This window comes from Dromiciops gliroides, chromosome 3, assembly GCF_019393635.1.
Source record: "Dromiciops gliroides isolate mDroGli1 chromosome 3, mDroGli1.pri, whole genome shotgun sequence".
Taxonomy (NCBI): Eukaryota; Metazoa; Chordata; class Mammalia; order Microbiotheria; family Microbiotheriidae; genus Dromiciops; species Dromiciops gliroides.
Genome location: NC_057863.1, coordinates 213,105,600 through 213,131,796, shown reverse-complemented (window position 1 = coordinate 213,131,796; position 26,197 = coordinate 213,105,600). Strand labels below are relative to the sequence as shown.

Genomic DNA, 26,197 nt, shown 5'->3' with positions numbered 1-26,197 from the left:
TCAGACACATGATAAAGAGCAACTTCAATATCTGAGAGATCTAAGGCAGCTTTCAAAGGGACATTAATTATGAGTAGGGAGTACATACCGGAGCTACCAGAAGAATCTGACTCCACAGCTGTCATATAAAACTTTGTCTGCTCTAAGCAACAATGATGCATTGATCAGTTAAATGAATAAAACTATTACTGTAAATGAATAAAGAAACTGGGCATTATACCATCTTATCTCCCTACAATCATTATGATAACATCTCTCAACTCAAAGGGATACTAAGGAAATGAATACCATTTTAAAAGAAGGGAGATGGTTTTCAGCAAGGTGATCCATTTAGATCGCTACTGTATAATTAATGTAGAATAGATAGCCCAGAGAGGGAAAACTTTGGTGTTATTAGCTTTTTATGTTTCTAATACATCTTCTGAGACAGAGCACTATGAGATAAAAATCTGTCTCTTCTATAAAATACTATACTTACCTGCCTCTGAATTATGAATCCCCAAATCTTTGAATGGAATTGAAAGCATAAATTCCTTTGGGATAGAAAGGACTAAGTTAAATGTAAAGGGGGTAGTGTTGCTGTCTATTAAAATATAGTTGTCTGGCATCATGACTGATGGAGTGTATGGTGCTTGGTCAATTTCAATCAACTTTTGCAGGATTAAAAAGTAGCAAGAATTATGGATTTAAACAAATATTTATGAAATATTCATTGGGTGGAGGGACTTGTGTATTGAGGATACAAAGATAAACAAGGCATAATTCCTTTCCAGGTAAGAAAATTTTCATTTAGTAGCTGAGGATGGAAAAGGTATGGAGATCTCATGTGGTATTTTTGTATGATTGCTTAGTGAATGATTGCTAATGAGCACACTATGAATTGCATAGGTAAAATACATGAAGAACATTACAAGATACTTGAGAGATCATGCCCACTAGAGTGAGTAGGTGATTAGGAATAGAAATTAGGGGAAAAACTTTGTGCATGTGTATGTACCTGAGACAGCTTTGGAAGATGATTAGGATTTCATGAGATAGAGATAACATTGGTGAGGAATGTGCACCAGGCATAGGGAATGGTAAGCAAAGGTGTGGAGGCAGGAAGGGATGGGATGAGGTTAGGAAACCATTAGTAATAAAGTATGACAGTATCATCAAACTATGACTAACAGTCACATGTGTTCCATACCATGGGTCACTCTGTCCTCCCCTATCACCCTCTTCCACAAAACAGGTTAGAAGAACAAAGAATATGCATGTTTTGGATAAGTGGCATGAGGACAAATCTCATTGACTTGCATCACTGCTCTTCCCTGCTTGTGGGGAGGCACTAGGATGTATACTCTTACACACAGTGCCTCTAAGATCAGGGCTGCATGCAGAGCATGGGCTGTCCAACCCTGCCCTTTCTCTAAGATCTCCTGTTCCCCTCACTGAATCATCTCATAGTCAACTGATTTCCCTCAACCTACTGCTACCTCAACCAGTCACAGAGTTGAAATGGACCCCACAGATGATCCAATCTTTACCTGAATAAGAATCTTTTCTACAACCTCACCCAACAAATGTTCACTGAGCCTATGTTTGGAGATGTAGAACAAGGGGGTGCTCATTACCCAAGGCAGTCAAGATCCTATTTTTGAAAAGCTCTAATTGTTAGGAAGCTACTCCTAGAGATAAACTATTCCTCTTCCTTTCTGTAACTTCCACTCATTCTTTCTAGTTTTGTCCTGTAGGGTCAATCAGAACAAGTCTATCTAATCTTCCTCCTCGCCTCTGCTTTCTGGCTTCTTTAACTTCCTTCAAGTCTCAGCTAATGTCCTACCTTCTGGTCCTCTTAGTGTCCGGAGACAACCTGAGGTTTAGCATCTATATCTTGTTTGTACATAGTTGTTTGCATGTTGTCTCCCCCAACATACTGTAAGAACAGGGCTGAGTTTTTTTTTGTTTTGTTTTTGTTTTTTTTTTGTGGGGCAGTGAGGGTTAAGTAAGTGTCTTGCCCTGAGTCACACAACTAGTAAGTATCAAGTGTCTGAGGTCACATTTGAACTCAGGTCCTCCCGAATTTAGGACTGGTGCTTTATCCATTGCACCATCAAGCTGCCCCGAACAGGGACTGTTTTTTATCTTTCTTTGTATCCTCAGAACTTAGCACAGTGCCTGGCTCTTAATTGATGTTTGATAAGTTCTTGTTGTTGATTCTTCTATTTGCCATCAATGTATATGTATATGTATATGTATATGTATAGGTATAGGTATAGGTATAGGTATAGGTATAGGTATAGGTATAGGTGTAGGTGTAGGTGTAGGTGTAGGTGTAGGTGTAGGTATAGGTGTATATTTGTATGTATATAAAATATGTAAATGTGTGTGTGTATCTCTTCAGTTCCTTTGCCTTCTCAATCATCTTCTCCTGGATAGTTTCTAGCTTATTAGCATTCTTCTTAGATGATGGTGCTCAGAATTGAGCTCTTTATATGTTCTGATTAGGTAAAACACTGACATTTTGGACCCTATATGCTTCTCTTAGTGTACTCTAAGATTATATTATTTTTTTTTAGCTGCAATATTTTATTGTTCACCCATATTGAGTTAACAATTGAGAAAAAGTCCCATATATTTTCTGTATGAAATGCTGTCTACCCTTGTTTTCCTCATCTTGTATGTATGAAGTTGTTTCTTTGATTCCAGGCGAAAAGACTTACAATTATCCTTATTAAATTTCATCTGTTTAGATTTAATCCAACAATCTGGCATGTTGAGAATTTTTTTTTTGATCTTGTATCCTCCAAAGTGTTAAATATTGCTTGTAGTTTTGTGTTTTGTAGCATGATAGCTGTGCACTTTATCCAAACTTTGGATTAAAAAAAATGCTGTTTAATAGGCCACGAACATGCATAGATCCCTGAGGTACTCCATGTTCAAGGTGAAATCATCATTAATACCTACTTTGTGGATCCAGCCAGTTCTGAGCCCAACTAATGATGGGTCAGACCCATGCAGTTTCATCTTATCCATAAAGGCAAACCTTTGTCAAAGGCTTGGAGGCTCATTGGGCTTCCCTAATGCTCTTTCCTTGTTGCTTCCCATTTCAGTTAAGTTATGTGGCCTGGCCTTTCGAGTCTTACCTTAAATATGAAAAAATAAAAGGACCTATTATTTTCTAAAAATAATTATTCTGAATATAACAAACACCAGGTTAAATATACATTTCCATATATATGGTAGAATAGAGAAAGAGGATAGTACATGAAACTATAGATCTCCATTAAATATGGCTTGATTTTCTTTTAAAGTATATTAACAGGGGAACAGCTAGGTGGCACAGTGTATAGAGCACCAGCCCTGGATTCAGGAGGACCTGAGTTCAAATCCAACCTCACACACTTGACACTTACTAGCTGTGTGACCCTGGGCAAGTCATTTAATCCCTATTGCCTCACCAAAAACAAAAACAAAAACTAAAACTAAAACAAAAAAACCAAATGAGACAAGATATGTACAGTGCTTCACAAACCTTACTATATAAAGTATATTAACAGGGGGCAGCTAGGTGGTACAGTGGATAAAGCAATGGCCCTGGATTCAGGAGGACCCAAGTTCAAATGTAGCTTCAGGTACTTAACACTTACTAGCTGTGTGACCCTGGGCAAGTTACTTAACTCTCATCGCCCTGCAAAACAAAAACAAAAACAAAAAACCCACCACCAACAAAAAAAGTATATTAACTGATCAATCAATAAACATTTATTAAGTACGTACTATATGCCAAGCACTATGCTAAACCCAGGAGATTTAAAGAGACAAAAGACAGTCCTGGCCCTCAGGGAGCTTATGGTCTAATGGGGGAGATGATATACAAAAACATTTTTTACATAGCAAGCTATAAACAGGAAGGCATTAGAATTAAGAGAGGTTGGGAAAGGCTTTCTATAAAAGTTGGGATTTTAGCTGGGACTTAAAGGAAGCCAAGGAATTCAGTGTATAATTAGTTCAATCTGTTGTTTCCAAAGCTGTTCTGTTTGTATTTATTCCTGGCCCTCCTTCTGTTATTGTCTATGTTAAAACTGTATCTTGTCTTGGTCCCCCTGATCGCCTGTCCCCAAGCCAAGTCAGTATAGCAAGTTTATAAGTAACCAGTATAAATAGAGTAATAGCAGGAAATAAGATTGCAAAGGGGAACCTGAAATGCATGTACAAACCATCCCAAAGATCAAAGGAGCATAATTTACAAACTGTATCATATATTAATCAAAATTCACATCCTGGTAACATGGGATGAATCAGTAGAAATCATTCAGGTGTTGCTGTTAAGGCACTGGTCCTGCGATATGTAAATTTCAGACAAAATTCAGGCCACAGTTCCAGATCAGCAGAACATCAAAAAGGTGTTAACTTTGAGATGATGACTTAAAAGTTTTATCTATAACTTTGAGATGATGTACATACTTTAATGAACACAAGGCGGCACAGATATAAATTAGTCTGTTGCCCCTAAAGCCCTATAAAAATGAGACCTCAAACTCCTGCCCCTTGAGTATTCTTCCTTGCCCATTGGGTCCATGCTACCTAGTGCTTCCAGATCTAATCCATGGTTATGTGAATAATAACTTTCTGCCTCTCCTCTTCCCCATCCTCCTTCTTAGCCTCACTTCACCACCCCATCCCTCTATCCTGCTGTCTGCATCTGTACCTCTTTTGTCACTTGTCTCTGTATCCTCTGGGGTTATCAAAGTGTGATTGTCACTTGTGGTCTTTCCTGGTAAGTCCCCAAGGAACTGGATGTGCCTGCTCCTCCATTTCCTAATTTGATAAGTTATCAATTCATCTTCTATACACTTAAAATGCCTCAGGGACTTTTTTCTTTGCTTTTCTTTTTCTTTTCTCTTCTACTACATTACTTTCATCATGGAATACCACATCTAATTATTCTTCAAAGCTCTTTTAGTCTCAGCAGTGGACTCTGACAGAGGGAGAAGTGGAAATGTCTGGAATGGGCCTGGAAGATGGGTAGGATTGAGCTGGATAGGAAGGATGAGAGCATGGGATGGGTCAAGTCATGTTTCATTTGGACTCTGGAAGATAACATGCAGGGGATCTTTAGCAATAAAGGAGGCCTGGTGCTAGAAGATAGGATTGGTTCATAATTTGGGGTCCTTAGGCAAGTTTCCTCTGGCCTGGTAGACTGGGCCTGCTCATTAACTATTCTTGTCATGGTGGGGTAGACCTGCACTGGTGACTGGTCTCCTCAAACACAACGCCTCAGGAAAATATTAATGTGCCCACAGAGATAAGAGATGATATGTCATAACAGGTGGCTTTTATCATGCACTCATAGTGTAATCAGTATCCTCTAAGCCCAAACTTCTTAAAATGTGGGTTGTAGTCTCATATGGGGTAACTGAATGTGGGGGTTGTGAAAAATTTGGCAATAGTAAAAGGTTGTGTATACCTATTTTATATACCTATATACCCAGGGTCGCATAAAAATTTCTTGGGCAAAAAGGGCTTGTGAGTGGAAAAAGTTTATGAAGCCTTGCTCTGAAATCAATCAGCAATAAAAACTAAGTATAGCAGCATAATATGATAGCTTAAGAACACATATAGGACTATTTCTGATTATTTTAGCCTAGGAGGGCTTTGAATTTCCATCTACAATGAGATAGGCTCACAGCTCCAATTCTGTCTTTTATTCTCATAACTATCATTTAAAGTCTTGGGTAATACTATCATCAAGGAAAAAAAAACCCTCTTTTTCTGGTTTATTCTTTTTCATTCTTTCCCTGAGGGAAGGAAACTTTCTAGCCTATTCATCTGGGACAGCAAAGGCCTTTTCCCATTCTTCTCCCTTTTGGATATTTGTCTGAAAGCAGCCTAGGATAATTTGAATAACACACATGGGATGCCTCCTCTGAACCCTAATGCATAGTGTGAGGGTTTTGACATGAGTGTCAGATGCATCCGTCATGCTCTGGGGAAGAGAGGAAGCAAATAATATTGACTCACTATAACCTTGTATGACAACGTGTTGCAGTGGAAAAGAGAACAGAACTTAGAATGCTGAACTTGGAATTTGAATTGGGACCCAAGTTTCAATTCTATTTCTGCCATTTATTGGCTATGTGACTTTGTGCAAGTCACTTAATGCCTCTTGGGCTCAGTTTCTTCACTTATAAATAAGGAGGTCAGACTAGATGGTGGCAAAGGTCTCTTTCTGCTTTAGATCCTTACTTAAAACATTTTCATTTTTCTTTTTTTTTTTCTTTTTGGTTTTGTGGGGGAAATGAAGGTTAAGTGACTTGCCTAAGGTCACACAGCTAGTAAGTTTCTGTCAAGTATCTGAGGTCAGATTTGAACTCAGGCCCTCCTGAATCTAAAGCTGCACCACCTAGCTGCCCCCAAAACATGAATTTTCTCTATAACATACCTTTTGCTTGAAGTACTCTCATGGTGGGGACCTTCAGCTAATGAGTTCCCTACAAAACCATCCATTAAACCAGTATCAGTGATATAATTATATTTAGATTAGATCTGGCTTTTATAATAAATAATAATGATAACAAAAATCCTCTCTCTTTGTTTCTCTGTTTCTTTCTCCTTCGTCCTTAGCTTAACCAGTCTTTTTCCTCCATATCCTGGACTTTTGCAAGGGTAGAAATAACCAGATTCCTCCTGTAGCTAAAAAGGGGTAGGGGGAGAGGGAAGAAAAGGGAATTCCAGACTATAGTCAATGAGAATGGAATCATCTGGTGAACCCAGAGCTCATGGGAAAATATACAGAAATGTTTTCTAGAGTTTTAGAACCTGAACTAATGGCACTTTCAGGTGCTTTGTGAGGCTCAAATGAGATAATGGATGTTAAGCACTTTGTAAACTTTATATAAATGCCTGTTGTTATTATTCTATCTGTCTGTCTGTCTGTCTGTCTGTCTGTCTGTCTATCTATCTATCAACTTATCCATCCATCCATCCATCCATCCATCCATCCATCCATTTATTTGCTTGTTTATTCATTCGTTCATTCGTTTGCTTGTTTGTTTGTTTGACTTCCACTCACTAGACCTTGAGTTCCTCGAACCTTCTGCTGAACTCTTGCTGGGGTCAAATAATTTATAGGCTCTCCTAGTAAATGTATAACAAAACCTTTTAAGTTTGATCTGAATTATTAATACTTTTGTTGCTGTTGTTTAGTTGTTTCAGACTCTTTGTGACTCCCATTTGGGGTTTTCTTGGCAAAGGTACTAGAGAGGGTTACCATTTCCTTCTCCAGCTCATTTTATAGATGAGGAAACTGAGGCAAACAGGGTTAAATGACTTGCTCAAAGTCACACAGCTAGTAAATGTCTTGGGTCACATTTGAACTCAGGTCTTCCTGACTCCAGGCCCAGCGCTCTATCTACTGCTATCTAGCTGTCCTTTAAATCTAGACAATCAACAGAACAATAAAGCAAACTGATTTGTAGTGATTGCCAATTTCTGAGGTATAAGCTCAGTGAAAGTTTAACAATGGATTCTTAGCAGGCCAGTTTGGGCTGGTTCCAGCATACCTCTTGGCACTTCCTCTGGGGGAATACATATGGAAAGAGCAATTGATTTCGGGTCAGTGGACATCCAAGTGAATCTTGGCTCTGCTAATGCATATCTCTTTGACTGGGTCTTGGTTTCCTTGTATATAAAATGAAAAAGTTAGACTAGATCAGTGATGTTAAACTTAAATGTGCTTAAACTAAATCTTACTTAATTATTCCTGCAGGTCACATTTTGACTTAGAAAACTACATATCAACATTATCTAGGTTTTATTGTATTTTTATTTATTTTAAAAGTATTTCCCAATTGCATTTTAATCTGGTTCTGGATGCACTCAGCTGGATGAAGCATGTTAGACATCTCTAGAATAGATAACACTATTATCCACTGATTCAACATGTTTTAGTTGGATGTGGGGCAGGGCAGGGTTCTTGGAAAGAGCTATAGGGGCAGCTAGGTGGTGCAGTGAATAGAGCAATGGCCTTGGATTCAGGAGGACCTGGGTTCAAATCCGGTCTCAGACCTTTGATACTTACTAGCTTTGTGACCCTGGGCAAGTCACTTAACCCCAATTTCCTCACAAAGAAAAGAAAAGAAAAGAAAAGAAAAGAAAAGAAAAGAAAAGAAAAGAAAAGAAAAGAAAAGAAAAGAAAAGAAAAGAAAAGAAAAGAAAAGAAAAGAGTTATGTTTGGTTTTATCCCAGTGCCTTAGCTAGGGGTATAGCTAGTATGGATACAATAACAACAAAAAAATTGACTTGTTAATAAAGGGTCTAACAGACTTCTGAGGCCCCGACATGATTTCCCTGGTTATCAAGCAAATGAGGACATGTTCACTCATCCTGTATGGAGAATCTCAGTAGGATTATCTTTGCATATAAAAGAATAGGACAATTCATTCCCTCCACCACAAATAAAACTACTATACTCCTCCCCCTTCCCCCCCGCCCCAGCTCCATTCTTTGCAGCATAGAGCCTATTTAGGATCTCAATGACGCCTTCTCTAATTTGGGTGTGGAGAATAATAGTCCACGTTTAGATATTATAACTATAGATTATCTGATTTTGCTCTACCGATTGTGCAAACCAGACTGTGAGCCCATCTGCAAGGATAGGGGACAGGTTTTTTTCCATTTTTTGTTTGTTTAATGTAGCACTCATAGCCTGGTAACCAATATAATCTCATGTATAGCATCAGTATTCAATAAATATTAATTCAAATTGAATTGAATTGTTTATGAGGGGAGAAGGAAAGAAACGTGAGAACTCTGAGATTTAATATCTTAGGCCTTTCTACTGAAGATTAATCAGAAGGAAATTACAAAATTTTTTTTGACATATGGTTTCTTCCTAGGAAAGCAAATTTAGCAGAGAAAGAATGAGTAACACCAGCATGTTTACACAATCCATCTTGCAGTTCTCTGGCTCAGAATTCTGTTTGCCTTCATTCTTCTATCTTTTCTCTCTCCTCAGCCTCCTTCTGTAAGAGCTTAACCTCTAACTGTCAGATGGGGAGTGTCTTGATTAGAAGGCTGGGTTTGAAAGCTATACATAATAATGACTGCTGTATCCCAAAGCAACAGAGCTGGAAATAAACCCCAGAGTGCATCACACCACATATCTAAGCTGGCTGTCAAGTCACAAAAGCATTATGATAACCTGGCTCTCTCTCTCTGGCTGGTTGTTTCCCAGCATCTGCTTTTGCCTGCTTGTAAGTCTATATCTTATGGTGGCTTCGGGGACCATTGGGTCAATGCCAGGATACTGGAATTATGCCCAGGGAATAAATACCAGTCTGTACCACTCTTTAATATATGCTTATAAATAAATTCATATGCCATGGCAATCCACTTTTTCATTACTAAAGAAGGGAGATGCCAAAGACTTTTAATGAGGGTTGAGATATATTTCTGAAATATTTATTATGGAAAGATATCTTGACTATTAGAAAGAAATATATGAAAGAAATTATGAGTGAAAAATAGCAATGGATTTAGCTTCAGTTATGAAAATAGTGCTATCCATAGGACTTTTGATAATCAATTCAACGAATGTTTGTTAAATACTTATTGCGTGCTTTGAATTATTATAGGCCCTGGGGTAACAAAGATTAAAAATGATTTGGGGGTTGGAGAGGATAGGACAAGATCTGGAAATTGCTAGTAGTGTAGTGCATGAAGGGCTACAAAACCTCCCATCCTTTGGGACCGGCACCATGCCAGAGAAGCAAGCTTTGCCCTCTGCCTCCTTTCCCAGTTATTTTTGAAAGCAGCTTCAGATGAATTTGAATAGTCCAATACAGCTGTCCTGGATGAGTACTCCAGGGCAGGCGATAGAGGGAAAATTAGGGAGAATGGAGCCTCAATAAGAAGTGGGAGGTTGCTGTCATGAGTGGGAGATGAACCACTTGGATGACAGGGGAGAGAGAGAAGCAAACAATACTGGCTTATTCAACACCATATGGGGTTGAAGACAGACTTGTTTCAATGGTGCAATAATGGAACATTCCCTCAGAACCCTGAGAAATCTTTGGCATGAAAAGTACAGTTGTGGGTGTAGAAAATAAGGTTTTTGAAAGAATGGAAATACTTTGGCCCAGAGGTATGTATTTGAGCTGCAAACACAGCTGGACAAGGCAAGTGCTCCAGAGAGCTCATGTAGGAGATAGAATGAACATCTAATTTCTCTTCCACAATTCTGACTTTCAAATATTTGTCTAAATTTCTTTTCTAAGCTAAGCATAATGAGCTCATTTCAACTAATCCTCATATGGCATGACTGCTATGGCCCTAATATACTAGTTACCTTTACTCCAGCTTAACTATGTAACTTCCAGTATGATCCCAAATTGGAGACAATTCCAGATACAGTCTGACTGGGACATTGTATGGTATATCAATCACCTCACTTTATCTGGATACTACAGTTTGAATGCAGCCTAATAACTCTTATCTCTCATACTTTATTTTGGCCTCCCAAATGCTAAGCTATCTTTGACAACCATTTCATCTATGTGGAAATCCTTGGAAAGTATATTACTAAGGTCAGTGAACTTGTCCACAGCATTCAGAATTTCCCCATTTACTGTAACCAAAAATTCTATGTATTCATGGTGAAGTGCTGGCTGATAGAGGATCTCTGTTTTCCTGGTGTTGATTGTCCAGCCAAAATTAGCACAGGGGTAGAGGACTGAGCCATGCTCTGTTGCATCCCATCCTCAGAGGTTACAGATCCACAGAGCCTTTGTGTTGTGTGCCTGTGAAACCTGGATAGTCTATCAGCACCATCCCAGAAAACTGAACCTCTTCCACTTGAATTGTCTTAGGAAGATCCTGAAGATTACTTGGCAAGATAAGGTAACCAACACTGAAGTCCTCTCTTAGGCTGAACTGCCAGGCACTTAGACTCTTCTGTGGAAAGGGCAACTCTGATGGGCTGGCCACAGATCTCAAATGCCAAATGCACAATTACCTAAAAGACTATTTTATGGGGAACTCATACAAGGCAAGCACTCACACAGTGGTCAAAAGAAGCAATACAAAGACACTCACAAGGCTTTTCGGAAAAACTTTAGTATTGATTGTGAGGCATGAGAGAGGCTGATGCAGTACTGCCCAGCATGGTGTGCTTGCATTAAAGAAGGCACTGTACTCCATGTGTAAATTGCAGTATCACAAAGGAATGTAAGCTGCATAAATTCAAAGACATCTCCATCCCAAATGTTTTAAGGGAGAGCCCTTGAAACCCATATTGGAATGATCAGCCACAGCTGAGCATACTGTACCCTGACCCTAACATCTTGATGTCATTAGTCCTCTTTGAAAATGAAGGACAAAGGGCAGCTAGGTGGTGCAGTGGATAAAGCACTGGCCTTGGATTCAGGAGGACTTGAGTTCAAATCTGGCCTCAGACACTTGATGCTTACTAGCTGTGTGACCCTGGGAAAGTCACTTAACCCCCATTGCCCCACCAAAAAAAAATGAAGGACAAACAACTATAGTTTGATTAACATAGCCTAAGATCTCATTAAGTCTTCTGGTTGTTGATTCACACTAATTTGTCACCTACAAAAACTCAGATATTTTTTCATAAAAGCTTCCTTTTAGAAAATGTTTTTCCCATCTTGTACTTATCCAGGTGATTCTATGAATCCAATTGCAAGACTTTATATTTATCCTTATACATTTTACCTGGTTGGCATTATTAGCCTACTGTTTTAGCCTATGGAGATCTTGTTTGTGTTCTGACTCTGTCATCCACTGTAATAACTATCCCTACCAAAGATTAATCAGTTTCCTCATCTGTAAAATGAGCTGAAGAACAAAATGGCAAACCATTCCATTATCTTTGCTGAGAAAACCCCAAAGGGCGTCATAGAGAGTCAGACATGACTGAAATGACTGAACAACATCCCTTTGTGCTGTTGGCAAATTTGATTAGTGTGGACTTTATATCCTAATCCAAGTTCATGATAAAAAGAGAAAATAGAACTATGTTATGGACAATACTATGGGACAAGCTACTAGAGTCATTCTGTCCCACTCTCCTTCCCCTTTCCCTCAACTGATATAGTTTCATTAAATATTACTCTTCTGATCCTCTTAGACAACCATCTCTAAATCTACTTAATTGTATATTACATGGAATTTCACCACTACATCTAGTGGCGTTAAGCAGCTATTAGACATTTTCACATCTTTGAAACTTTGATGGATCTGTGATCATGTTAATGCTATCTCTAATAGTTCAAATGACAAGTGAAAATAAGGTTTGTACATGTACAAAAGTATTTATAGCAGCTCTTTGTGGTGGCAAAGAATTGGAAATTGGGGGAATGCTTATCAATTGTGGAATGGCTAAACAAGTTATAGTATATGAATGTAATGGAATACTACCATGCTGTAAGAAACAATGAGCAGGTAGATTTCAGAGAAACCTGGAAAGACTTACATGAATTGATGCTGACTGAGAGGAGCCGAACCAGGAGAACATTGTACATGGTGACAGCAACATTGTGTGATGAACAATGGTGATAGACTTGGCTCTTCTCAGCAGTGCAATGATCCAAAACAACCTCAAAGAACTCATGATAGAAAACGTTCTCAACATCCAGAAAAAAGAACTGTGGATTATGAATGCAGATTGAACCGTACTGTTTCTACTTTTGGGCCATTGTTTTTTCCTTCTATTTTGAGATTTTTCCCTTGTGGTCTGATTCTTCCTTCACAATATGACTAATGCAGAAATATGTTTAATGTGATTGTACATATATAAACTATATCAGATTGCTTTCCCCCTTGGAGAGGAGGGAGGGAAGGGAATGTGGGAGAAAAAATTTAGAACTAAAAATCCTATGAAAACAAATGTTGAAAACTAGCCTTACATGTAACTGGAAAATAATAAAATACTTTTATCAATAACAAAAAAATAAGGTTTGTAATCCTAACCATGGTTGTTATATTTCATTTTTTAAAGTAGCTTGAGAATTGATCTTTTAATGCTATCATATTACTTTGCTTCTAGCCTAGCTCTACTCTGTATATAGTTGGTATACCAGCTGATTTTCTCAGTTGCTGTTTTCTACTTGTAATATGTCAGGGACTGTGATTTTAGAATCAAAATATAATAATAATAATAATAATAATAATAATAATAATTGCTCACATTTATATAGTAATTATCATGTGTCAGGCAGTGTGTAAAGCATTTCATGATTACTATCTTATTTGATCCTCACAACCACCTTGGGAGGTAGATATTATTTTAATTTCACTATACAGGTGAGGAAACTGAGGCAAACAAAGGTTAAGTGACTTGCCGAGGGTCACAGAGGTAGGAAGTATCTGAACCTGGATTTGAAATCTGGTTTTTCTGACTCCAGGCCTGGAGCTCTTATTCTTATTCTCTACGCTAAAGGTTTGTATGTAAGCTACACTTATTTTTATTTTGAGGTTTGGGGAATGTTAGGTGCTTAGTAGCCTAAGGAAAAATGTCATAAGAAGTATGAGAGGGCAAATAGAGCTAGAGAAAAAGTATAATACTTGGAAAGGGTGAAGAAATTCTCATCACCTAGGCAACTATGCGGTACAGTGGATAGAATACTGGACTTGGAATCAGGAAGATCTGAGTTTGAATCCTGCCTCAGACACTTTCCACTTATGTGACTTCAGGTAAATCACCTCTCATTCTCTTCATTTATATTATTGTGAGGCTCAAATGAAGCAATTTATGTAAAGTTCGTTTCAAACTTAAATAATTATATAAATATTAGTTATTGTTTTTGTTGTTACTATTATACTTCTATTCTGTATCACATGGAATGAGACCTGAGGCTAATTCTACAGTTCTCCTGTATCATCAGCTAAGCAAGCTACCATGGGTCAGAATGAAAATGTAACCACTGTTGTTTCCATAGGAAAATGTATTCCAAATTCCAGCCTATTTTTAAATTGGGGACCTTCCTATGTAGGTAAAATTTAACTGTAAAGCTTTGTACTATTCAATATTTGGCACTATATAGATAAGGTATAGAAAAAATTTAATTTAAACTATGATTATTTTTTTTCTTCGAGAAAAACATAGCTAGAATTGTTTCATTTTTGTATTCTCATTGTAGCAGGCATAGCACAGAGCACAGAGAAGTCATTTAACAGATTTTTTTTGAATGAGTGAATATACAGGTATCCATTGGGTGTCCTAAGAACATATCTTGATGGATAAATGCCCCTTCATTGATTTTTCTATTGCCAAATCTAAAATAAATGGAATGTGGGTTGAGGTCATCCTTGTATCACAGGAAAATATAAACACATGCGTGTACAATTTACAAGAAAAATAGTGTCTAATAAATATGGTGCTCATTAATAAAATATAACTAACATAAGGCAAAATGCCATCTTTACCAGATTTATAATTCGTGGATATAAATATTTAAAAGATTTCTTTAATTTTTTAAATTAATTTGCGCTTTGCATTTGGATTTGTTTGAGAAAACTCTTCAAATGACTCACACCCGCCTTTGAAACACTGTTAGGTACTTATATATTATTTAAAACCTCACAGTTTCTGAGGTATATCCAACAAGATTTTTTTTGATGGAAAATTAAAACAATTTTTAGCAAGTAGAAGGAAAAGATCAAGGGGCAGAAGAATCATAATATTAAGTCAATTTGTGGCTTCTTTCACAATGTATTATATTAAAAAAATTAAACCAATATAGTGATATACTTTCAAGAGCTGTAACTTCACATTCATGACATATAACTGTTTTTAATCAAGTTGATTTTCATGCAAGTGAACCTAATTATAAACCAACTTCTAAAAACATTACTTTATATCCAAATAAGTTTTTTTAAGTCTATTTTTTGAGAAGGAAATGGCAAACCACTCCAAAATCTCTGCTAAGAAAACCCCATGGAGAGTTCATGGGGTCATGAAGAGTTGGAGATGAGTGAAAAACTCAGCAAAAACAATTACAACAATATTTTTTTGAGCATGTAGTTTTTGAGATGACTTAAATTAATGAAGATCTGTGTTGGTAGAAGGAATTTCATGTGTGATTGAAATCACATCTAGTCCCTATCACTAGCTCTTACTGAAAATAAATAAATCTACTGTGCTTTTTTTTTTTTTTAAGAATCTTGTATCGACAAACTCATTAGATATTTAATTTGTGGTCAGTTCTCAACTTTTTGAACAAATGGAAAATTAGTTTTGGCAATCAAATTCTTTCTTTTTGGCTTTGGAATACATGTGGAAGACATGTTTGAATATGAGTACATTGGGTGTTCTGTGAATTGACTTCAAAGCAAAATAATACCATGCAATGTAAAATGTCCTAAGAATTTTAGGCTAAGTCCTTCTGACCATTCAAACTTGATTGCTTTGTATTTTAGTCAGGCTATTTGTTGGTGCAAGATATTAAGGAGAATGAATGAAGAAAATAAAGGTATACAAGATAAACTAAGTTGTCAGCGTTTGGAGGCCTTTGGAATATGTAGCACCAGGGGCATTTTACTGTGAAGATTTTCTTTTGCAATCATTTTCTTTGTGCTTTCTGCTGGGTTTTCTCTTTGTAGAGCTTATGTAAAAGTTTCACCACTTGTAGATATGTACCAGATGCCTGATTATATGAATGAACCCAAAAGCAGGGTTCTTTTAGGTTCTTACAAAGCCACAGCTAAAGTAAATCTGTTTTCTTTGGTAATTCATGTTCCTGATGAGAGGTATGAGAGGTAATGAATGTTACAGGTCTAAAAAGACCTTTTTAGAGTTGAAGGCTAAATAGCTGAAAAAGAGAATTCAATTTACAATATGATGGAAAAATGCATGTGACATTCAATGCATTCAACAATGCTCTCCCATTTTACCTCTGCTTCTTAGAATCCTTAGCTTCCTTTAAGTCTCAGCTCAAATGACACCTCCCTTTCCTTGGTCCTCTCACTCTTCTCACCCCCCAGCTGCTAGTGCCTACGTCTCTAAGGTTACCTTCCATCTATGCTGTCTGTTTCTCCCATATACCTACTTAGGAATGTTATGTCTCTCCATTAGAATGTAAACTCCTTGGGGCAGCTACATGGTTCACTGGATAGAGCATTGGTCCCAAATTTGGGAGAACCTTAGTTCAAATCTGACCTTAGACACTTATGAGCTGTATGATCCTGGGCAAATCACTTAACCCCAATTGCCTTAAACATCTGGAACCATCTTCAGTCATCCTGATCTATATCTTGCCACTGGACCCAGATGGCTCTGGAGGAGAGAGTAAGGCTGGTGACCTTGCACAACCCTCCCTCAGTTAAATCCAATTCTTTGTAAGTCATGACATCACCCTGATATCATGGTCCTCTTTGAGAACAAAGGGCAAACAACAACAACAACAACAACAACAAACTTCTTGAGATCAGGGTGTCTGTCTGTCTCTCTGTCTGTCGCTCTCTCCTTCCCTCCCGCCCACTTCCTTTCTTCCCCCATTGCCTTCAGCAGGAGGTATAATACAAATGAAAAAGTAAATAAATATGTGTGATTGTGCATCAATATGAATGAATGCATTTTATAATAATAATAATAATAATAATAATAATAACACAAATAAAAAGCTTAGAGAAAGTAATATTTTATCTATAGTAGCAACTATCCAAGACTACACTTTTAGAAGGTTCTGGATGGGTCAAACCTAAGCACTGATGCCCTGCTCTCCTTAGTGGAATCTACCTTTGTAGGCCACTGTTTCAGGAAGGGCTCAGGGCATTCTTGACTTCATTCATGACCTGACTCTCCAAGATATTTTTTTTTCCTCTTTGCCAACCGCCTTGGTCACATGAAGGGAGTGCACCCTTCTTGCTCCTTTTTTATGAATTCTTCCCCCTTCCACATTAGAAGGTAAATTTCTGGGGAGCATGGAGTGTCTTGCTTGCTTCTATTTGTATTTTCATTGCTTAGCATAATAACTGGCATATAGTAAGCACCCCATAAATGCTCTCTCTCTCTCTCTCTCTCTCTCTCTCGTGCTGATTCTTGATTAATCGAATAAGTTCTTTCTTGTTCTTAGATAGAAACTATTATGTAATTCCTAAAGAGCAGTTTGGAAAATTATATTTGTAACCCATAGGCCAGAACCGAAGCTCTAGGTTTATATTGAGTACAATGTTGGTTGGGTCTATCTCACACATCATTCTCTTTGGTTCTTGTTCCCATTCAGGGTTTTCTTGGTTCATATTCTGGGTTTCTGCTGAAAAAACTTAAGAACCCTCAGCTTCCACATAAGCATTCAGGCTAACATGTTTTTGAATATAGGCCAGTATTAATTTTACCTGATGGAAAACATCAAGGTTTACAGGACTCACACCCAAGTCTTTACTCAGTCTTTCCTTGCCCATGGGGTTTTTGCCTTTCTCAGAGATCTTTGAAGTACAATACTCAAGACATAAAACTACCTTAATAATAACAGTTAACATTTATATAGCCCTTTAAAGCTTGTAAAGTACATTATATACATTATCTCATTTGATCCCCACAAAAACCCTGTCAAGTAGTTGCTCCTGTTATTACCATTTTACTTTTTTCCTGTAATAGAATAGAATTCATTTGTAGTTTGATTAGTATGACACTGGACCATTGCTGATCATTTTGACTTTTGTCTCCCCACTGGACTCCAGTGGCTCTGGAGGAAAAAGTGAGTCTGATGACTTTGCACAGTTCTGCCTCACTTAAATACAGTTCATGTGCAAGTCAAGACATCACCCTTGTGATGTCACTGTTCTTCTTCAAGAAGAAAGGATGAATAACCACCACCACCACCACCACCACCACCACCACCACCACCACCACCACCACCACCACCACCACCACCACCATTTCAGATGAGAAGACAGATTGAGATTGGATAAGTGACTTTCCTAACATCTTACAGAATTGGTAAACATCTGACTAAAGGCTCAAACTCAAGTCTTCCTGACTTCAAGTCTAGTACTACCAGAGGTGTCAAATACACAGCTTGTTGGCTGTGCCCTGCCCACAATACTTCCAAGTACAGGCAGGAACCAGATTAAAATGTAATTGGGAAATATTTAACAAAATAAAAATACAATAAAACATAGATAATGTTAATATGTGGTTTTCTATACCAATATACAGCCGGCAGGTATTCCTATATACAGTTTAGTGGCTTTCATTTCTACTTGAGTTTGACATCACTGCTCCGTACCACCTAGATGCCTCTAGGCTGAGACCTTTTGGAAAGGGGAAATCACTCAGCATTGCTTTGGAGCCATGCTCCCTATCACTATGGTGAACTTGCTCCTGTCACTGACTACCTCAGCCAAGTCACTTTTTATACCTTAGTTTCCTCAGGATGTTAGACAGAAAAAGTCTGAATCCTTTCCTACTCTCAATCCATGAACATATGGGCACCATATTCCCCAGCATTTTATTTAGACTTTTAGTAGTATCCTAAAGTTGAGACTCCCCTAATGAGAACTTACTTCTTACCCTCCACTCCTCACTTGAAGAATACATATTACTGCTAGTACGAGTAAAGGGTGAGGTTCAGGTTTTTTCCTCCCCATTGTGGCTCATGCCTTGCTGTAATTTAGCTCTAGATCTGCTTGGACCATGAATAATTCTACTTGGTTCAGAAATTACTCCACTGCATTGTCATATTGTTCATACCCTGTTCTATCTAGGGTCATGTAGCATAATTTTCTGAGACTATACAGGACTTCCCTGTGTATATCACAGGCCTGTCACCTTTCTTTAAGAGGAGAGCCTCTTTCTGTATAAGAAAGTCTCACATTAGCCTAGCTAATTATCATTGTCTTTGTCCCTCTCCCCATTTTCTGCTTTCTAACCTTTAATTAAGAGGTCAAGTCCAAGCTCAGGTACCTAATGTGGTATCAAATATTAAGGAATTAAGGGAAGTGTGAGTTAACACTTTAGCAAGAAACATTGTCAAGCCCAAACAAAGACCTCTACATTTTTTTTTTTTTTGGCGGGGCAATGAGGGTTAAGTGACTTGCCCAGGGTCACACAGCTAGTAAGTGTCAAGTATCTGAGGCCAGATTTGAACTCAGGTTGTCCTGAATCCAGGGCTGGCGCTTTATCCACTAGCTACCTGGCCTCCACATTTTTAACCTTGTTGAAAGGAATTAACTTTGGAAAGGAAACTTTTCTGGAGGGCTCTACTACCTTTTACATATAGATTCCAGGAAGTTATTTGCTATATATGTGAGTTTTGTTTTTTTCTTGCCAGGCAGGGTTGTTGAGTAAGCCTTTTTGAGAGAAAATTTATAAAACTCTTTGAGTTTCTGTTATAGAAATGATGATGATTATGAAATATGATTCCAGTAAAAAAGAAGCCCTACTCTATATATACAGAATTATTTATGCAGAATTATTTTTCACTATTAGATTTGGAAGGCATTATAGAAACCATATTAATCCAGTTTCTTAATTTTACAGATGAGGAAGTTGAGGCACAGACAGGTTAACTGAGTTGACCAAGGTTACTCAGATAGTTAGTGACAAGCACTGTATATATTAAATATAGAGAATTAGAAACAGATAAAAATAGTTCATAGAATCATATGTTTATTATGGGAAGGGACCATCAAATGTCATTTAGTTTGACCCTTATAGATGAAGAAACTGAGGCCTGGAAAAGGGAAGTGGTTTGTCTAAGGTGACAAGCATTAAATGAAAGAGCTGGGATAAGTTCAGTTCTTATAATATCCAAATTCAGCATTCTTTCCATGAGCTTAAAATAAACAGTAATATGATGTAACAATATAGATTGCACAGCTCTCCCCTTACTCACTGGTATCTGTAAGCTAAATATGTATTATTTTAAAAACATTTATATGTAAATATCTCATTTTTAACCCAGTACATTTTAGATAATTTGTGATTTTACAAGATGAAAGATAGCTGAAGCAAATGATTATCTTCTAGTTTGCATGTTGCTTTTCCTTGCTCTTATTTCCAGCAGCAATTTGAGTTTTGTGTCTGTTATACTATTTGTCCTCATAGCCTGTTTCCAGATTTGGCTGATAGAAAAACTTACCCAAAGCATCATTCTAGAATGAGTTATTCAGATACATATCTAAACCCAAATTGCTGTTTTGAATAAACATAACGGAAAGAGAAAACTCTATAATCACTTCGAATACTACAGGGAACATTTAACAAGTTAGAGTAAAACCATTAACCCTTTATATTGTAGAAATGTAGAGAAAGTGTAAAATAATACATCCCAAAAATATCGAGAGACAGAGACAGAGACAGAGAGAGAGAGAGAGAGAACAGAGAGAGGAAAAGGGGAAAGAGACAAAGAGAGAGACAGACACACACACACACACACACACACACACACACACACACACACACAGAATACGAACAGATTCTGTCCCCAAACACTCGTGAATTTCATTTTGCCTAAAAGAGGACACTTGGTAGTAAGTATGGATTGTGATAGCATTGCTCTATAATAACCCCACAATTTTGCTGAATTCAGCCTCTAGCATTGAAGCAGGATATCAATACCAGTCACACTGTAAATATATCATTGCTGCTAATACAGATGGCAGTATGGAAGAGAAGGAGGGTATGATATTAAGGGGAAAAATGAATGGAAATGGGAATCAGGGGAGAAAGATGAGTTGGGCATTCAACTCGTCTAGATAGTATGATACGTAAATGAAAGGCCAAGGAAGATAGGATTGTTGAAGACCTCTCATTTGAATGAAAAGCAAGGAAAAAAAGAATAATCAAAGTCTCAAATGGAACAAAAAGAAATTTTGCCTTTTTAATAAGAAAGTGAAATATTTTAAGCTCCCTAAATAACAGATTTGTAAGCTAGGATCCATGGAGTCCTAAGGTACTTGTGGTCATATTTCAGAGAAGGGAACTTGGAAGGGAAATTTTATTTAAAATTTTTGTTAATCTCTATTGAAACTTAGCATTTCCTTCAATTATGATGAAAAAAAAAATCCACATTATTCTGAGAAGGGGTTTCATAAGACTTCACCAGACAGCTCAAAGTGTTCATGATATACAAAAGGTTAAGAATCTTTGTTATAGAATGACTAAAGAATGTTCTAAAATTATCTAGCTCCTGTCATTTTTGCCTTAGAATGTGTTCAGCCACGAAAGATAAAAAACAAACCAATTTCTCTTAACTGTCCTCTTTTCCCCCCTGACCCCCAAACACACACTTAATTTCTCTGGGGCATTTGTAACAATAGATATTTTTCCCTCTGATAAATGGTAGACTCATTAATGATAAAGGTCTCATGATGATGATGCTTCAAAATATAGATTCCTGTTATTGTCCTAGATCTTTTGTTTTATAGCACTAAATGAATCAATAAGTTTTTTGATCAGTTCCACTTTCAAGTGTAAGTACGTATGCTTTTAGATATCTGAAGAGCAAGCTTTTAAGCGTGTTCCTTAAATTTATTTAGTTCTCCAAAAACGACTCTTTGCTTAGTTATTCCCAGGTCTTCCTGCTTCTCTTTCTTGCTAATCATGCAATGACCTTGTGGGGGTGGGGGAACAAAGGTGAGAGTGACCCATTTCTAATTCAAGTTATGACTACGAGCCATAATCGATTATATATCAATTATCGAGCCAGTGCTATATTTCCCCAAGCAAAATCTGATAGAAAAGTGCTTTAAAAGTGATTAAGCCAAGTGAGTCATGTGTATAAGGAGTAGAAGCAGGGTTTTAATTCATCTCTCCCTTCATAATAACAGTTTTCGAAATATATATTACTAAATATGGTAACTATACTTATAGGAGAAATCAATTACGTTATCAAGTTCAAATCTTTCACCCTCCTCATCCCCTCTAGTTATACTCTAATGTATCACTGTACCTAAGAAATTCACTCTTGGGAAAATACTGCTATTCTTCACTAAAAATTCCATGAATAATATTATGTAAAAATTAATTTATGATAAATGATTTAAATCCCTAACTCAGAATAGTTTCTTTAAATATCATCCAAAAATGACACCTCACCCGTAGAAAGGAGTCCAGGGATCCATTCTCCATATATTCAACCACAATCATTACTGGCCTGCCTGCAAAGAGAACAAATGAATAGATTAGGAGGAGGAGGAGAAGGCTGATGATGATAGATGACATTTGTAGAGATTTTTAAATGGTGCAAAGCCTTTTACATTCATTACTTCATAATCAATCCTTACAACAACCTTGTGGAGAAAGTCCGAGAGGTATAATTATCCCCACTTTCCAGATGGGAAAATTGAGTCTCTAAGAAGCTAAATGACTTGCTTCAGTTTTTTCAACTATAAAAGCGGGATAATAAGAGCACCTACTTTGAAGGGCTACCATGAGGATCAAATGAGAATATTTTTAAATTGCTTGGCACAATGTGTGGTCTATGGTAGGCACTATCCAAATGTTGTTGTTATTATTATTACTAGTATAGCTGTTAATAAATGGTGGTGTATAGATTAAAACTCAACTATCCAATGTTGAAGTCCAGTGCTCTCTGCATTATTTATGTTGCCCTTCAAATATGAAGTTTTATTACAGCCATCCAGCTGTTTTTGATCATTTGCAAATTGTTAATAGGAACCTCTTTATCAAGTTTCTTTTTAATAATGATGATGATGATAGCTAGCTTTTAGTTTATTTCTTATTTTTTTAGGAGGCAGAGTTAAGTGACTTGTCTAGGATCACACAGTAAGTAAGTGTCTGAGACCATATTTGAATCCAGGTCCTCCTGACTTTAGGGCTGGTTCTCTATTTACTGTACCACCTAGCTGCCCTGATAGCTAGCTTTTATACAAAACTTTAAGACTTTTAAAGCATTTGACATTATGATAACGCATTTAATCCTCACAACAATGAGGAACATTGAATTAGATATTATTATTAGCTCCATTTTACCAATGAAGAAACCAAGGCTAAGTGACTTGCCCAGGGCCAAACAAACATGAAGTGTCTGAGGATGGATTTGCATTCAGGTCTTCCTATTTACAAGTCCTTTTTTCTATCTACTATGCCACCTAAATATCTCTACTATCATAGGGAAGAAATCTCTCAATTAAAATCAAATTATTTTAATCAAATCATTATGCTTGACTCAGAAAAGAAAAACTTGATTTGAATCATTCACTATATAAGTATGTGGATCAAATCTGGGGTGCTTGTCTTTTCTTTTAGAAATATCCCCACAAGTAGTGAAATGATCCAACCATTCTGGAAAGCAATATGGAACTATGCCCAAATATATAAAACCATGAATACCCTTTGACCCAGCAATACTAGTTCTAGGTCTCTGTATCTCAAAGAGATTTTAAAAAGGAGGAAAGGACCTATTTGTATAAAAATATTTATAGTAGCACTTTTTGTGGTGGCAAAGCATTTTAAATTGAGGGGATGCCTATCAATTGGGGAATGGCTGAACAAATAGTGGTATATAATTGTAATGGAAAATTATTGTGCTATAAGAAATAATGAGCAGGATGTTTTCAGAAAAACCTGGAAGGACATACATAAATTAATACAAAGTGAAGTGAGTAGAACCAAGAAAGCATTGTACACAGTAACAGCAATATTGGATTATGAACAATTGTGCTATTAGTAATATATTTGTTAATAATTAAGTAGTAATTAATTAGCTAATTAGTAAAGACTTAGCTGTTCTTAGCAAGAAATTCCATCCAAGAAATCCCAAAGGACTCATGATGAAAAATACTATCCACCTCCAGAGAAAGAACTGATGTCATCTGAATACAAACTGAAGCTTCCTTCCTTCCTTCTCTTTTTTAACAAAATGACTAATATGGAAATGTTTCACATGATTGTACATGTATAACTGATATAAGGTTTATCAGATGACTTACTGCCTCAGGAAGGGAGGAGGTACAGAAGAGAGGGATAGTATTTGGAACTCAAAATTAAAAAAAAATCCAATGTTAAAAATGATTTTAGGGGCAGCTAGGTGGTGCAGTGGATAAAGCACTGGCCCTGGATTCAGAAGTACCTGAGTTCAAATCCAGCCTCAGACACTTGACACTTACTAGCTGTGTGACCCTGGGTTAACCCCCATTCACTTAACCCCCATTGCCCCACCAAAAAAATTGTTTTTACATGTCATTGGGAACAATGAAATATTATTTAAAATCATTTTGATAACTGCAAAAAGACAAAAACAAAATCCTAAATACCTCCAAAAGTCCAAGTCAGGGTTTTGAAGCAGTTAAAAAAAAACATACAGAATTGCCTTGTAGACAGCTGTGGTCTGGCTTCTCATAAAGCCCTGCAGTAATTATGGCTGAATTACATTAAACGGGGCCTCTCTAAAGGCAAAACGAAAGGAGACATTCATAAATTGTGTTTAAGAAAGCATAAACCATTGGTCACAGTATGCGTTATTGAGGAAAAGGACTTCTAAGTAGAAAAATTTCAGTAGATAGATGAATGCTATAAAGTTGGGGGGGCAGGGAATGGAGGGTGGAAAGATTTTGTAACAGTGCAGGATCACATTTTTATTAGACACTGATTAGATTAAGTGTGGCAACTCTAGCACTATGTGACGAATAAGTAATTTCTCTTTGATAGAAGAGCCCAGTAGAGAAGCTAAAAATCAGAAGCCTCATATAATTTGCTTCTTTTTTTCATATCCCATTTGCAGTCGTTACTGTCTCCAAATGCACTAATGCTTCGTGGGATATTTGGTAGAAGTGATTTTCACTTGCTCCAGAAAACAGAATCCATTTTATTCAACCTAACTGCCCAAATTCACAATATAAACTCATCTGTGGCAAGAAGGGACAATGAAATTTACCTGAAATAAACATCGATGACAGATTTATTTTTAAGCTCCATTTTTCATGCTGTTCATTTGAACTTTCAAACTGCTCCATGGGCAGCATTTTCTTTAATACAGAATAGATCTGGGAAGAAATTACATGTGCTCCTAATGGAAGTACTAGTTTTGTCACTGTAGCTCATTTTCTTTTATGAATCTGAAGCTTTGTGGGTTGGGAAATGTGGCTTCCAAATTAGTTATGATGTCTGCAGATAATAGATTTCACACCTGAATTTCTGGCTTAAAGAAAAAATTATTAAAGATTAAACATTGCAACAGATATCCCAGCTGATCACATTTGGGATAGTCTCTTTCTTAGGACTGGCATTAACTTGTATTCTCTAATGTTCCTAATATAAAATAAATTCACATGAATCTAAGTAACAAAAACATTAGTGTTTTTGTTGAAAATACTCAGGTGAAATATTCAGGTGAATACTTAGTGCTGATGAGGACACAGATTCAAAAATTTCAGAGCATAAACAAGTTCTTAGGAGATTGCAATTCAGAGGATATTTAAGGAGAACGTTGGAAAAAGGGACTGGAATATAGATGTATGTAAACTATGTGTATGCTATGTACAATAGAGTGTATTAGTTATGGAGGAAGAATGACTTAGAGATGAAAGGGAGGTCAAATCTACTTATTATACAAGTGAGGAAAATAATACTGAAAGACATGGAATGTTTTACCCCAGGTCACATACATGGTAATTGGCAGAGTCAGGATTAGAATTCAGGACCTCTGCCTACAAACCCAGAAGTCCTGCCATGGTACCAGTCTAAATATTACACTCCTTTCAAAACGCATTTCAGATGCTACTTCCTCCATGAAGCATTATATGGCTACCAAAGCCTATAGTAATATTCCCTGGCTTTGATTTTTTATTTTATTTATTGTCTGTACAACAGACTTTGGATTGTGTGTTGGCTTGAATTGTCCTATTCCTTCTTCATCACCCATTTCCTCTAGGGTGTAGACCTTACAGTTGGTTTCCATAATGAATACAGTAGTCACATTGTAGAATCTGAAGCTTAATAAATATGTTTGGACTTTAATATCTGACTCTCAGAAAATTAAGGGAGTATAATGTAAGCTTTTTAGTGTGATTCTGGGGCATATTAACACAAGGTACTTTAAAATGAACAGTTCGAGCTGTAATTCCTAGGGAGACACTTTGCTCAGTCTTCAATGTTATCAGTGACAAGTTTCATTGGCTCATTAAGGGCAATAAAGAATCAAATGTAGCCTCCTTTGTTTCCTGGGAATTAGATATTTCACACCTGAGCTCTTAGCATTCCTGTTTCAGTAAGGACCCTCAACTGAGA

General features: G+C 37.0%; 1 protein-coding gene across 7 annotated transcripts in view; it reads right to left on the bottom strand.

The window, feature by feature from the left end:
- Positions 1 to 26,197, bottom strand: part of EPHA6 (EPH receptor A6) — a 1,203,504-nt gene that overhangs the window by 140,274 nt on the left and 1,037,033 nt on the right. For all 7 annotated transcript variants that reach the window (XM_043994222.1, XM_043994223.1, XM_043994224.1 and 4 more), the window contains one exon: positions 22,046 to 22,107. In XM_043994222.1, coding sequence (XP_043850157.1) covers positions 22,046 to 22,107 — 62 coding nt within the window. The remainder of the gene's footprint in view (positions 1 to 22,045; positions 22,108 to 26,197) is intronic.